The sequence below is a fragment of the Stomoxys calcitrans genome, chromosome 2, assembly GCF_963082655.1.
Source record: "Stomoxys calcitrans chromosome 2, idStoCalc2.1, whole genome shotgun sequence".
Classification (NCBI taxonomy): Eukaryota; Metazoa; Arthropoda; class Insecta; order Diptera; family Muscidae; genus Stomoxys; species Stomoxys calcitrans.
Window position 1 is genome coordinate 166919370 of NC_081553.1, and position 15167 is coordinate 166934536.

General features: G+C 42.9%; 1 protein-coding gene across 1 annotated transcript in view; it reads right to left on the reverse strand.

The window, feature by feature from the left end:
- Positions 1-15167, reverse strand: part of LOC106081286 (serine/arginine repetitive matrix protein 2) — a 62335-nt gene that overhangs the window by 10663 nt on the left and 36505 nt on the right. Inside the window, exon 3 of the mRNA XM_013243154.2 lies at positions 10872-14931. Coding sequence (XP_013098608.2) covers positions 10872-14931 — 4060 coding nt within the window. The remainder of the gene's footprint in view (positions 1-10871; positions 14932-15167) is intronic.

Consider the following 15167-nt stretch of genomic DNA (forward strand, 5'->3'; position numbering starts at 1 on the left):
TTAACAAAATAACAAAATCTTGTTCATATTGCATAACAAACAAAACTTGGTGAACCACCTAAACCTATATTTATATATAGGTTAAATAATTTGATGATATCGAAAAGAGGCTGATCCTTATCTTACCTCAACAGCACCACCCAAAAATAAAAGATGGCAATAATTTGGAACTCAAATGAAAGGTATTCGGCCTTAAAAGCCGCCCGACCCCGAAACCACATCAATAAGACATATAAATGAAAGGTATTCGGGAGATTACGAATAGGACATTAAAAATGCCACCCCACCCCCTTAAATCCATTCCCGATTATTGCTAAGTGCCAACAAATCTTTGGCCACATTGTTCACTACAAATACACGTTAACTTAATGTAATAGTTGATGGAGAAGCGATTCCGACGATCAAGTGTCCCAAAATATTTGGTATCGCATTTGACAGCTCTTACACATTCTACCCACATTCCACTAGAATTTGCGATATGGTCAAAAGTAGACAAGGCCCTCAAGTCACTTGCCCGCAGCACTTGAGGTGCTGACAAAGAAACCATGTTGATCGCGAACAAAGCAATTGGCCGGTCTGTGCAGCGTCAGTGAGGTCTCCTCAGCTATGTTAAACGCAGTGGAATAATTTTCAGATCTGTCAGAACACCGCTTTTCAAACTGCGGCGTAGTGTTTACTGACATTTATCTCAAATCTTTGGATGTCATAGTGTGATTTCCTGGAACTTAATGTTCAAGGGAGGCAATAGAGTTAGATACCTTAATGACTGCAATCAACGTTATCGCTCTTATCTGCATACGGTCCAGTAGCTCCAAGGATGATTTTGAAGCTCCAGACCATACATGTGCGTTGTATTCCATTTTCGGCCCTATGCAAATGGTATAGATGTTAAGAAGATCATCAGAAGAAGTGAAGAAATACATGCACCGTTTAAGGAAACCTAAGGACTAGAATGATTCTTTCGACACTTCGAATATATACATTTAGCTCAACGGACATCACACTGTTTCTTCACGCCCAGAACATCAAGAGCTTCTGGTTGCTAAATTTCCCATGAACATTCCGTAAGGGGACAGAGGATACTTCTCTACACATCAATGTGTGCAGTTCGATTAAAGTTTATGCTCAATGATAAGAGGCCTCCTTTTCTAAGTCGAGTCCGAACGGTGTGCTGCTTTGTAACACTATTTTATAGAGAAGATTAAACATGGCAGGATACCTCACAAATGTAGCCAGCATTAGTGAGGAGATAACCACGGCTGAAAATGTTTCTGATGTTCACGCCGGTATTTGAATCCAGGCGTTCGGCGTCATAGGCTTATGGGCGGAAATGATCGTAATGGGTCAGCGAATCATTTGTGTGACAACAAACAGCACTGTGTCTTCCGTGCATTAAAATCTTCTCTATTCACCAACTCTGAAATGGTCGGCAAATCCTGGCAGAATGTATCGTCCATAATTCGCGTCTTGCCCTTGATCTGTCGAAGACTCGGCCTATGGTCGAATGACAGAGATTACTGTCATCCACAAAAGAGTAGACCTGACTCAACAGTTGATAAAAGTAAGCAATAGAGAAGAAAGGACGATGCCCTGGGTACATCTGCGGTAAATTTATGCTCATTAGATGAGAACCTATCTTCGACTCGTATATTGCGATCTCTGAGAAAGCTCGAAAAAATCTAACGAAGTCATTATCGAAATAGTGGTGCACCGTTCCAGACCATATCAAATGCCTTGGAGATATCCAGAGCCACAGCCTTACTCTCCCAAACTTGAGCAATACCAACGTTCCGACGGAAATGCCATAATGTCGTCCGTACGGAACTCATACTGTTGGTCGCTAAGAAGGCCATTAAATTCTAAATACCTCACAAGATTGTGATTAACCATAATCTTCACAATCTTGGAGAGAGCAAAGCATATCGCAATTGGCTGGTAATTCGCAGCGTTGTGCGCCTCACCCTTCTCGGATATTGGCTGAACGTTCGCAACCTTTCAAAGCGCCGGAAAGACTCCCGCACGGTAAGCATGGTTGAAAATTTTGCGTAATGGACGAGAGAGCGCCGAAGAACATTTGCGCAAGACAAGTGTTGATATGCCATCTTTATGTCGAGAGTCTCAAGAACCTTTTTATATCCACGAGTTCGAAAAAATACTTGAGGCATGATGTAGGATACATTTTCTCTGTGGATCAGAATCGTTACGCACCTTAATCTCACATAGAGCTAGAATATCGGGGCGGTCAAAATAGGCATGAGCATGCCCTGCAAAAAAAAAATGTTTTTTCTCAGTCCTCGCATATTGGCCGAATATATCTTAAATCCAACAATCATTGAGGTAGCTAAATGAAAACCAAACAAAACATAATGTGCAGCAAAGGAAACAAAAATTAATTTAACTTTCGGTATGAAATCGATCGTAATAGATCTTCGGATTAGTTTTATTTTTTATGTTAAGACTGACGGCATTTTGGTGTTATTTTGTTATAAACGGATTGAGGATAATAAACTTCGATGCGCCAGACTAGAAGATGCGTGGAAAACTACTAAACATGAGATTATGAGTTCAAATATCCGCGGCGCAAAATTAAAAAAAAATGTTTATAGGGTAATAGTAGAGGCGCAGAGCAAGACCCGAGAGCAGTAGTAAACGATCGAGAACAAGCAGCGTGAGCCGAACAAAGAAACTAAAACAACCACCACAACACCTAAGCTGTGGAGTGAAGAAAGCACATGTATGGCAACCACGCCATTATTTTTATAATGGTTTTTTGTTTTGATTACGAATAATGTTGCTGTTATATGTTGGCTTCCAACACGAGTGCCTGCCTTTTAACAAAAAATTGATTACTTTGGATCGTTGAGATTCACAATAAATTATTGCAGGAAAATTAACAAATTTTGTCGTCGTTTTTTCCACAAACGTTGTTGTTTTTCAAAATTATTTTTATCTGTGATTGATCCGAGGAGGAACATTCAATCGGATCATTACCTTTTTGCTGCAAAGGTTCGCAGCCGTCTAAACATAATGAGAAACATATGATTAGATACGGAAATTGGACTTCCGAAAGAAGTTTCTCTAGTCTCGATGATATTGTGGCGCAATTCGAACATAGGTACCAAACGACCAGGAGTGTCGAAGTGCTACCGAAGGCAAGAATGCGGCATGTAGAGTAACATTGCAGTTGGGTACAACGTGGAAGGAATCGGAAGAAAAAGACAAAGAAGAAATGCCCATTTCGCAGAAAGAAGGTATAAATTAAAGATTTGACTTTTAGCGAATCGAGATATTCATGAAACTAAAATTCTACCAAAGAAAAAAAAACCATTGGATTTGGTAAAGGCACATCATTTTGCAATGATAAAGAAAAAAATCTGGGTACAGTGCCGGCAACCCCCTGATGATGGTATACAATGTATACTGCTCAGTCCAAACGAAGACAGCGTAGCAGTAACTCAGCTAAAAACGACAAGGCAGCAAGTGCTGATGGGTTACTAGATTAATTAATTAAGACCGCCGTCATCGTCACATCACGTTCACGCGGAAGGGTGAGACACAAACTACGACCAAATGGAAAAATAAATTTCGAATGTTGGTCTCAGAAATCTGAGAAGGTCAAACATGGAGAAGCATAGAAGTCCCTTCTCAGTTCGCCCACAGGATTATATGGTTAGTAACGGCCAGAGCTTGATTCGCATGCATGTACGTACATACCAAACCAATCTTTTATTCGTGTTGTTTACACTGAAAACTTTGTCTCGACACTACTGCTTTGAAGACAGTTTTCTGCAGGCCTGTAACCTCATTATGCTGGGGTGTCGCCAAGAGCTCTTGCTGTTATTGAGAAGCTTGAGAGAGGCTCCCCTAAATTGCAATGCGCAGGTTACCCCAAAAGCTACACGCCTAGATTCGAAAACGGCACCACCGTCAGCCAAAAGGCTACAGTCACCTGTAGGGCATCCTATGCCCAAAAGAACTAAGGCGAACAATAGCAAGATGGATCCAAAAACCTTTGTTAATGTCCCTAGGGACAGTTTGGTGATGGCAGTAGTCGACAAGGCAGAAGAACAGGGCTGCATACCCAGAACAATTGGAGTTAGATAGTCAATGGACTGTCATCTGTATACTCCAATGTCCTTGCGAAATTGCCTGGGCCTGCTCCAGTTTCCCGTTTGTGACGATGCAGGCTGGTATAGAGGCCGAAACAAACTAATTGCCCTGGGGGATCATCGGTCAATTGAAATGTATCGTTGCGCCCTAAGAAAGATTGGCGAGATCTGGCCAGGCGCAGTACTGGATTTAGTCAAGAAAGAAGATATTACTTCTCCACCAATGGCGCACGCTTGAACATCAAAGATTCCCTCTAATTCTGAATCCACACTTGGGAGACTAAGAGACTGTAATCCCAATCTTTCAACAACTGACTGAAAGATTGGTAGATTGAATGAGGGTGATAACGACCGGACAAATGCAGTATTCGTACTAAACTCCGGCTGTCTCGCAGACCTCAACAAGTCTGAAGGAGTCAACAAGTTGAAACTGAAGGTCGATAGAAGCGTTGGGTTTGGGGAATCAGAAGACGACTCAGCAGTTGTTGCTGAACACTTGTCTGAGGAACTATCGACCACATCTCTAAAGTCTAACGAATTGAAAATCCTCCTGCCACGGTCGAAACATGAGAGGAAGGCTTCGAGACTGGACCCGACAAGCCCTGTGCGGAGTTCAAGCTGTGTGCCAGCGGGGAAGGATGGAACTCAAAAGGTACTTCGACAGCAGAAGCTTCTATGGAAGAATCGTCCACAAACAAGGGTCCATGGGGAAGAGTGGTTCCACTGCTTTCTCAACTGCCCCTGGATGCGTAGGGAAACTCATCATGACAAGATCGAGGGAACCTTGTGAGGATGAACTTTTGGCGGATTCTGAAAGCAAGGCTTAAGCAACAGTGGTGGAAATTCTAAATCCTGACTATGGTCCGGTTTCTGCGGATAAATCTCCACCATTGTATGACCACTTCGGCACTAAAGATCCTTATGATGGCAGGAGGATTTGACGTGATTCTTATCCAGGAACCATGGGTGTGCGGAGGACCAAGAACTCGTGGATTTAAATTAATCAAGTACACGGCACGGAGCCTGTATTCTTGCAAATAGTCGTCTTAATGTTTTTCTTTGCTTCGCTAAGCACTGAAGATTCAGTTGTAGCTAGCCTTGAAATGAATAATTCTCATTACTGGCTGACTTCTCTATATATGGCACACGATTCAAGCTTTAAGTATCTTGTTGAAGCCGCTTCTGCAGGGCAAAAGAGCCTCATTTTAAGAAGTGATGCTAATGCACAACACCAGATTTGGGGAAGTTCGGAGTTGAGCTGCTTATTGAATATATTATAAGTTGCAATCTGGCGATTTGTAATAATGGGAATAAACCGAGCCGTCGGATCACGAAGGCTCTGAATGACTTCCTTAAGTCACCATATCCTAGAGCCAAACCTAGGGGGCAAACAGCGACCGCGATGGTGGACCCCAGAACTGGTTGGTCTAAGAAAGAGCTGCAGAAAACTCTTCAACAGGGTTAAAACCTCAAGGGCATCACACGATTGGGACGTCTATAAGGCTGAGGTAAGAAAATATAAGGGAGTTGTTAAGAAGACGAGCTTGATAGACTAAGAACTACCATACTCATTCCATTAGTGACCGAATGGCAACGAATGATAGATGGTTACCAAGTGCGGGTTGTGAACGCTCCAAAATTATGTGGCCCAATCTTAACTTACCGACTTCAAAGGAGGAAACATTTTTACATAGTGGTAGGAGGTTGAGGCGTCTGGAGACTCACAAACGTACTTCCCAACCAAATTTCAGTCAAAAATTGAGGCATCTAGGAGCTCAATAAGTTATATCGAGGAATCGGTTTATATAAGAACTACTATATCTACTTATGGATCTATATGGGCCATATGAAGTGTGGGTGTGGTAGGAGGGAAAGGAATTGGAGGAAATTAAACAACGGGTCCCTGTGAGGCATCGGACCCTGGAGAAGCTGAACTGCGGCATATGATGGAGATGGCAAAGGGAGCTCCATCACCTTGGCATTAAATGCGATACTTGATCTGAGATCTCTCCATATAAACGTGGAGTGGCTGGCAATGAGGGCTACCCCCTAAGACTAAGGGAGTCATGAACATGGCGCCCTTTGGATTTCTGGCATTAGTCTACTATGAGGCATAAGCGACGAGAAGAATTATGATCCAGACGGATCCTACTAATATGGTGACCTGAATTGTCCTCCCGGAGACAAGCTTTTGACTGAAGTCGACCCGCACTTCTCGGGTCCTTCTGTATACTCAGATGGGGCAGGAGGTTTTGTTGTGATTGTAGGAGTTATGGTTTTAGCGATCCTCTGGGCCTTGGATATGATTCTGGGTCAGAAGCGGAGGCCCTGTCAGTCACAATATATGTGACTGTGGGGCCGCGCTAGCAAAGGGTGGCGTTGAACTAGACGGTTGAAGAGCTGGCCAGGCTTGGATCGAGGATAGATTTTACGAGTACTAGGATTCCACCAGATCATCGGGTTAAAGTGGAGCATCTGGTAAACGAACGGGTTTTGGAACATATGTTGAACTCTGAAGTGGGACCACCCATACAAATTATTAGCTGCGACTATATAAAGGGACATCTTAACGCTGCGCTTTGCGTCAGCAGAATGTATTGATACCATCAAGAAGCTCCTCGGATGTATCCACACTCCCTGGGGCGCAAAGCTTGCCCTTTTGGGAAAGATGGACGTTCCCAGCTCAAAAAGGCGACGGTCTTCATCAAGGATGAGGACGAAAAATTCGCAACGGAACGTATGATGAAAGTCTTAAACAAGCAAAATTAAGATTTGGTTGTGGAGAATTGGGAGGTCTTCCACAGGAAGGAGGAAGGAACTCTCCTTGTGGTCGGCATTGATCAAGTCTCCGTGACAAGTTTGGCTAAGACTGAAGGCATGGCGTACTACGGGACCAAGGCCGTCTTTTTCAAAATTTGGAAAACTAGGGTAGGCAAATATATTTATATTGAGCCATCAGGACACCAAATACCGTCTAACGAACGGGGAGCCTATGACGAGAAAATAACCGACTCTCTCAATACTGGGAAGACTAGGAGTAGCAAAGATCTTAATACAAAATCATCAGGCAGTGCAGGGGGAGACTCAACACAGCCTAACGAACAGGGACCCGACGATGGAACCATCAACGGCTTTCTCAAGATTCGGAAGACTAGGTTATGCAAAGATCCTAATATTGAGATGCCAGGCAGTGCAGTGACAGGAAACTCAATGCTGCCTTACGACCATCCCAAGAAGCCCATTTACGCAAAATTTAGAAGACTAGGATAGGAAAGATCCTAATATTGGAATATAAGGCAGTGTAGAGACGGAAGGCTCAATATAGCCTAACGAACAGGGTCCCGACAATGGAAGCATCAACGACTTTCTCAAGATTCGGAAGACTAGGATATGCAAAGATTCTAATATTGAAACATCTGACATTGCAGTGACGACGAACTCAATGCAGCCTTAAGTACAGGGAGCAGACGATGAGATCAACACCCACTCTCAAGAAGCCCATTTATTGGAGCACCAATATTTGAGGTCATCCATATAAACCTCCACGGAGCAAGACGGCTACACACGCTTTGATGGATGAAATCAGCAAGGGCAAATTCATATTGCCCATGGACGGCCATGAACTATCTTAACTACCAATTATTTTCTATGCTTACACTGGGACTCAGCCGAGGACCTGCGTTCTTTGTCATACAAATTTGAATTATATATTATCCCCAGACTTTCTCCAGGAAAGCAAAACCGACAAGAAATGAGGTACTAATAGTGTGCGATGCGAACTCTCACATTTCGTGGTTAAGTACTATTATAAATAAGCGGGCCAAGTCCTGGCAGAATTCTTGAATACTAATATCGCCACTCATATGGGTGACCACTATAAATGATCTATTACGGACAATGTTATAATACTTCTAAAAGCTAAGGATCCGAACCAGTTATATAAAAGGGCAGAAACGGCCTTGCAGATGGCATACGACTGGGCTAGACCTAAGGGTGTCAATGTTAACCCGGTAAAGACTGAAGTCTGCTTGCTCACGAGGAAGACGAAGGTGGGCCACTCTGACGCACCACGTTACCTCAATAGAACGATTTCGGTATCTGACAAGGTCAAATGCTTAAGAGTAATCTTGGACAGAAAACTGAATTGGAAGTGTCACATTCAGGAGCTTACCGAGAATGCTCACAGGTGTTGGGCTCGAAATGGGGCCTGAGTCCGAGGATAGTCCACTGGCTCTACAGGAGCGTGATTAGACCAATACTTACTTAGAACGGGTTCAGAGAACATGTTGTCTTGGCATAGGCGGAGCGATGAGGACTACGCCCACTAGGGCACTGGAGACTATTCTAGATATCCGACACATTGACATACAGATTAAGTGTGAGGCAGCCACTGCAGCTATGAGACTTAAGGCGATGGGAGAATAGATTGAGGATAGGAACAGCTCATACCATCACGTTATAATCGAGGCGACGATGAGAAACCTGGAAGGAATGCAAGAGGTTTCCGATCGGATACCTGAGACGACACTTGAGATCGAGTGTGAGGCACTGCAGCCAGCGTCAGTCTTGGACTGACGGAACCCTAGTATTACCATCTGGAGGATCATGTTACACTGATGGACCAAAGCTAGAGAACAGAGTGGGCTTGGACGTCTACATTGAGAACCCAAAGACTGAGATCTGTTTTAGACTGCCTGACGGATTAAGGGGGGAATGAAAGAGCAGACGATTTGCCAGTGAAGGCCAGAGGATTGCTGTCAATAAACTTGGTTAACCCAGCCTTTCGGGGCGAGTTTAGGGCATGGTCGACGAACGCTTGGGAGGACGGCGAAAATCCTATGGGGAAATCCGGATCGTGAGAAAACGAGCCTATTACTGAAAGGAAGTAAGGAGGTCAGTATAGCTTTCGGTATCATAACACAGAACTACGGGCTTACTTATGGCGAATCGGTGTGGCAAATGATAGCATATATAGGACATGTGTCATGGCCGACTTTTGCGGCTAACTGACACCGATACTTAGGTGGGAACATAATACCAGACATGAACCAACTAGGGGCGTGGTATAAAAACAATTAAGAATTTGTAATTAGCACAGAATTCCCAACGTAGATTCTCTTTTTCGAGCTTACATTTTAGTATTTAGACCTCACAACAAACCAATTACTGTTTGTCCATAGTGGCATGAAGCGGATTAATATCCGACCACACTTTTCAACCTAACCTAACAATATAAGGTTTGGACTGATTCGGGCCATATGATAGAAAACCTCATAGTACAAAATTTTAGTCTAATCGGATAAGAATTATCCTCTTTACGGGCCCAAGAAGTCAAAATGGGAGTTTGGTTTATATGGGAGCTATGTCAAAACGTGGACCGATATGACCCATTTACAATCCCAACCGACATACGCTAATAAGAAGTATAAGCATCTAGCTTTACTCCTTCAAAAGTTAGCGTGTTGTCGACAGACAGACGGGCAAACATGTCTATATAGACTTAAAATGTCATGGCGATCAAGAATATATGCATGTGTATACTTTATCAGGTTTTAGATCAATATTTTGATGTGTTACAAACGGAATGACGAAGTTAGTATACCCCCGCATCCTATTGTGGAGGGTATAATAAAATATGGCGATGGGTATCAAAACAAAAGATCTGCAACAAAATATCAAAACCAAATTTTGTACAAAATTAATGCGAAAAAAATGCTATTTTCAAAAATACTTAAAAATATGAACAAGAAGATCGCGTTAGTTATTCTTAGTTTTTGAAATTTAATCAATAATTTTAGATAAAGTTTTCTGCCAAAGTGAAAGACTACTAAAATCGATATAAGAGTTGTTTGGTTAATGTAAATTAAGTTTATAAAAATTTCATTCATATGAACACTGTTTAAAAGCATTATTTATCTGGCTGCGCAGATGTTTTTTGTCGGCTACTGTATCTCAATCTGCCCTAAAAGCGCAGAATTGTTTGAAACTTAAATGAGTGATTGTAAAAAATCTTAGACAGTTATTTTGTTTAATTATTGTACCTTATTTTGGCGTTTCTGTCTTCCAACGAAAGACCACTTTTGTTGTAAATAAAAATATAAGGGGTTCATAAACTATGCCGCCATTATTAAATATGGAAAATTAATTCGTTTTTATCGAAATATAAAATACCCAAAAATTTAGATAATTTTTGGGTATTTTTAACTAACGTTTAATTACACTTTCTCTCAGATTGTTTTGTTGTACTTTGCCTACTTGCAAAGTTTTAGTTCCATCTGGGTCATTCTGGCAAATAAGTAGTAAGTAAACACAACAATATCGATCATTCTCGTTGAACTGTTCGTGCGTGTTGCATCGATGGTGGTGACTCGAATTATTTACTTATTGTAGCTTATAAAATGTACATAAAGAAATTTTGTTTCGACTTACCAATGGGTCCGAGGATATCACGTTTCAAAATTGGTCACCTTGGCAATCAATACACAAACAAAATTAAGCAACATGTAGGAGTTACATGTGAATTACAAAAGCAAAGAAAATAGATTTAAGGCCACATTCCAAAAATGGAAAGTGTTGTTTGCTTGTTTGTTTGTATATTGATTTTGATCCGCTTCAGATTTTATGTTGGTTGTGAAAATACTTCCCATTTTAAAAATAAGACAATAATACGACAAAAGAACCTTATTACCCATTTGGGCAAGTGAAACTCTCTCTCTCTCTCACTTGCTGTATTGTGCACTAGAAAAAAATTGTTAGACCCACCTTTAGTTTTAGATGGTCGCGATGCCCCAGCCGGGTGTTTTTTTGATGGCGTATACGAGGGCAATCTTAGGACCGGTGACGAACTGCCGAAGAGATTATCAAATGTTTCAACTTTGCCACCAGCACCTCTCTTGGAGTAACGTTTTGTGCCGGCATTTGTATCTGGAGGTGGTTCAAATAGATCCTCGTAGTCACCAGAACCGGGCGAGTAAGGGCTGTCGGCATCGTGTAGCGTGTAAGCATCGTCGTTATTATTGGACGCGCCACCATTTCGCATGTTGACGCCGCTACTACTGCTGCCACCGACACTGCCCGTTATTTTCGGTAGTGGCAATATCTTTTTAGCCATTGTGGGCGGTGTTGGACTAGATATGCCATTTCCTGAACTTAGTAGTACATTTGAGAGTACGGTAACAGATTTGTCGTCGGATTTGTTGCGGAATGGTTCGTCGTGACTATTCATATTACTGGAGTATTGTTTGGGCTCGTTGGATTTATTAGCCAAGTCTTGATTGTTCGCAGTCATATTTTTCGATCCCATTAGGGCCATGACTAAGTCAATGGGGTTAAGAGCAGCGCCCTGCGCAATGCTTCCCACAATACCGGACATTTGGTCCCTGCGTGGGGGGTCATTTTCATGATGTTTTTGCGACGAACCAATTTCTCCCGTACCTTCTGTGTTTTGAGAAACGTCTAACTGTGAGGGAGGCGGCGTTGGCGAGCGTGGAGATATTGATGGTGACTTTGTGGGTTCGAATGGATCATAGGCATCCGGTGAACAGGGCCCAGATTCTGGCGGAGTATTTGGGCCAATTTTTTGACTGCTTTGCACATGCATTGTATCTAAATCGGAATTATGTGTTTCCTGTACCTGTTGTTGTTCTGAAGTTGTTGGCAGGTCGTAATCATCATCTTCGTGCAGTGGATTGCGAACCTTATTCGTTTTCTTCGATTGCAAATTGAATTTGACGCCTGGAGGTTCTGGTGGAGTTTTGGGGCCTGTTTGTGGAATATCGTACGATTCTTCCAGAATTGTGTCCATCCGTTCGGGTGATTTATCGCGCTGGCTGCTGTCGGCTTCTTGCCTTTGACTACGGTGCATATCCATTTCATCGTTGCGAGGGCAAGATTCACTTCTACGGCGATCTCTCCTGTGTTCGCTTTGAGCGCGCTCGCGGTTTTCTTCACTGTCCGTAAGTACGATTACATCGGTTTGTTCTTGTTCCACTTGGAATGGTGAACGCTCCAAGTCAATTATAGCTACCGGCTTCGACTCAACCTTTTTACGCTTCTCCTTTCGCTTCTTGGAGGAGGAGCTGCTCTTGTTCACATGATCTATTGATACACGTCTGTTGGGAAGTAAGTCCTCACGATTTGGAGGTAATGTTACGATTGTTTGCTGTCCATGGTTGGGATTTGCAGTATTCTCTTTGTTGAAACTTACACTGACGAGGATGTTATTTCCGGATGCAAAAACTTCCTTTGAAGGAATTGGTTCTGGAGTTTCGGTGCGACGACGGCGTTTCTTTTCCTTGCGTATTGTTCGCCTCTTCGAACTTTCCTTCTTCTTCTTTTTAGAACGTTTACCTTTCTCTTTACGAGATGAGGGTGACACGCTTCGTCGAATAATTGGCGGATAGTGATCCAAAATTGGAGAATGCATGGGCGGTGTCCAAGATATATTTTTATCCTGCTGATAGTCGACATTGCTAGCGATGACTGGGGGTGCGGGACTGGGCGACGGCGACCATCCGTGGTCATCAATGGGCGATTTTGCTTTCGGCAGATGACGTCGCTTCTTCTTTGTTGGTTTCTCGATGCCAAACGGATCAGCTTGACGGGCAATTCTTCTATTTGGCGATGGGCTTAAGCTTGGCAAGCGCCGCTTAGATTTCTTCTTGCGTGCATCCTTTTTCTTCTTTTTACTCTTCAGTGGAGGACTCTTGGAACGCAGTCGATTCATTTGTGGCGTGTAACGGGGCGATAATGATATTGATCTCGATCGTGAACGCAGCCTTTCCCTACTAAAGTTTCTTGGGCGAGAACCGCTTCGGAAACGATGTGGTGGTTTGTGACCATTCATTCGTTGTTCAACTCCCAGGGATATTGATCGAGATCTCATAACTCGCAAAGGTGTGCGTGAACGGCGTCGCATGGGCGATCGTCTAACTCTGGGCGAAATGGATCGTCTGCGAATGGGACTGAATCGACGAGGCGGTGGTGAAAGAGAGCGCCTTCGATTATACTGGGGCGATGGAGACAAACTAATACTTGGTCGCCTGGGACGAGATCGAGAGCGTGATCTTGACAATGGTGTTTTCGATCGTGACTTGGAGATAGACCGTGATTTAGATCGAGAACGTAGCCTTGGCGATCTTGATCGGGAACGTGAGAACGATCTTCTTCTGGATCGGGAGCGTAAACGAGAACGGGATCCCGATCGTGAAAATGGTGACCGTGAAAAATTACTTCTGCGTCTACTCATGGAGCGACTTGCTCTTCTAGCTCGAGAATTATCGCGGCCAAAACGATCCCTTACTGGCTTATTTGCAACCACATGTCGCACATCATATCTTGGCAATTCACGTCTCTTGGGCTTGTTGTTGCGGGGAATACGTCCACCATCCCAACTTCTTCCCCTCAAATTACCACTACCGCCCCATCGACGCTTCTCCCTGCGATCAGAACGACTGTGAGATCGCCCGCGTCTTCGACCACGGCCAGGCGAGCGAGATCTTGAACGAAATGAACCATATGAACGCGATCGTGAACGCGAGTGAGATCGCAACCGGGATCGTGAGCGTCGTCGGGAGCGAGAGCGTGAACGAGAAAATGATCTACGTCTAAAACGATTAGTAAAAGGCTGTTTGTCGCCACGATAATTTCTCTTCTTTCGTTTTTTAACTTTCTTAAATTTGGCACTTTTGGCCTCTTCAGTTGGGTCTAAAAGATTGCCACCTCGCTTTTTGCGGTTGTTTTCCGGTGGCTCCTCCTCCGAAATAATTAATTCAATGTCAGTTTCACCACCGCCACCTTCTTTAGATTTTTCAGCAGAATTATTATTCAAATTTTTATCCGGTGTTAATGAGCTGACAGCTGGTGTTTCTCTTCCCATATCAACTTCAGGATCATTGTTTTCATCTAGGCACGGTGTATAGGAGCGATCTGGCTCGGCATCGTCGCCGTTTTCAACACTTTTGCCATGTGTTTTATCCTTTCCTTTCGAAACTGCATTCTTATCAGCGTTCAATTCATCCCAATCGCTGTCATCGTACAACTCAATAACATTTCCATGCCCTTTGCCAGCTTTAGTAGGCCTTGCCTCAGATTCTGCAATACCTGCATCCGATGGGGCTGGGCTAGGTGAGCGGACCGTATTTCTGTTGTATGGAATTGTGGGAGTGTGGCCTTTCGATGTTTCATCACTGTTCATCGATGCAGCATCATTATCGTGACTGCGATCATTTTTATTATCCGAACGACGACCTTTTTTGGAACGTTTACCTGTTACATCTTCGTTATCATCACTGTCATCATCGTCGTCGAAATCATCGCCGTCATCTTTTGTGGCTGCTGTTTGTGATTTGTCACTAACATCGTTTTCAGCCTCATCATCTGTAGCTTTAGCGTCCTTTTGGACCTTGCCTTTAGAACCTTTTACAATGACTTTGTCATTATTTTCGAGTTCTGTCTCGCTCTCGGTTCCATTACCCTTGTCCACTTCATGGTCTTCTCTATTTGTTGTGGCATTTTGCAATTTGATTGTAGCCGATTCATTGCCTTCGTCCTCGTCTTGCTCCATATTTTTCTCTTTATTTTCATTATCGCTCTCATCATCATCTTTTTCATTGTCATTTGCATCTTTACCACCACCATCATCTTCATCATTATCATCGACTTTATTGATTTTTTCTTCATTGGTATTACCTTCCTCTTCGTCATCATCATTCTCTTCAGTCGGATTTTCAGGTTCATACAAATCAGATGGATCGATTTGCGGTGGCATCGGCATCTCTTCGTCGTCATCTAACTGTACTAAATCTTCATTTTCATCGTCTTCCTGAGAAGTGATAATTTGTGTATAGGAAAAAGAAAATGATATTCTTAGTTAGTATACCATTTTGTGGGTAGGGGAGTATAAGTGTGTTTTGTGTGTTTCTACATTCAAAATAAATTTAACAACCAAATTCTTCACACTAAAAATCTAGTCAATCACTTTAGTAGAAAAGATATGCTACATAAATAATCTTCAGGAAAAAGATCGACAGTTCTTGGAGAGTGGAATAAAATTTAAAC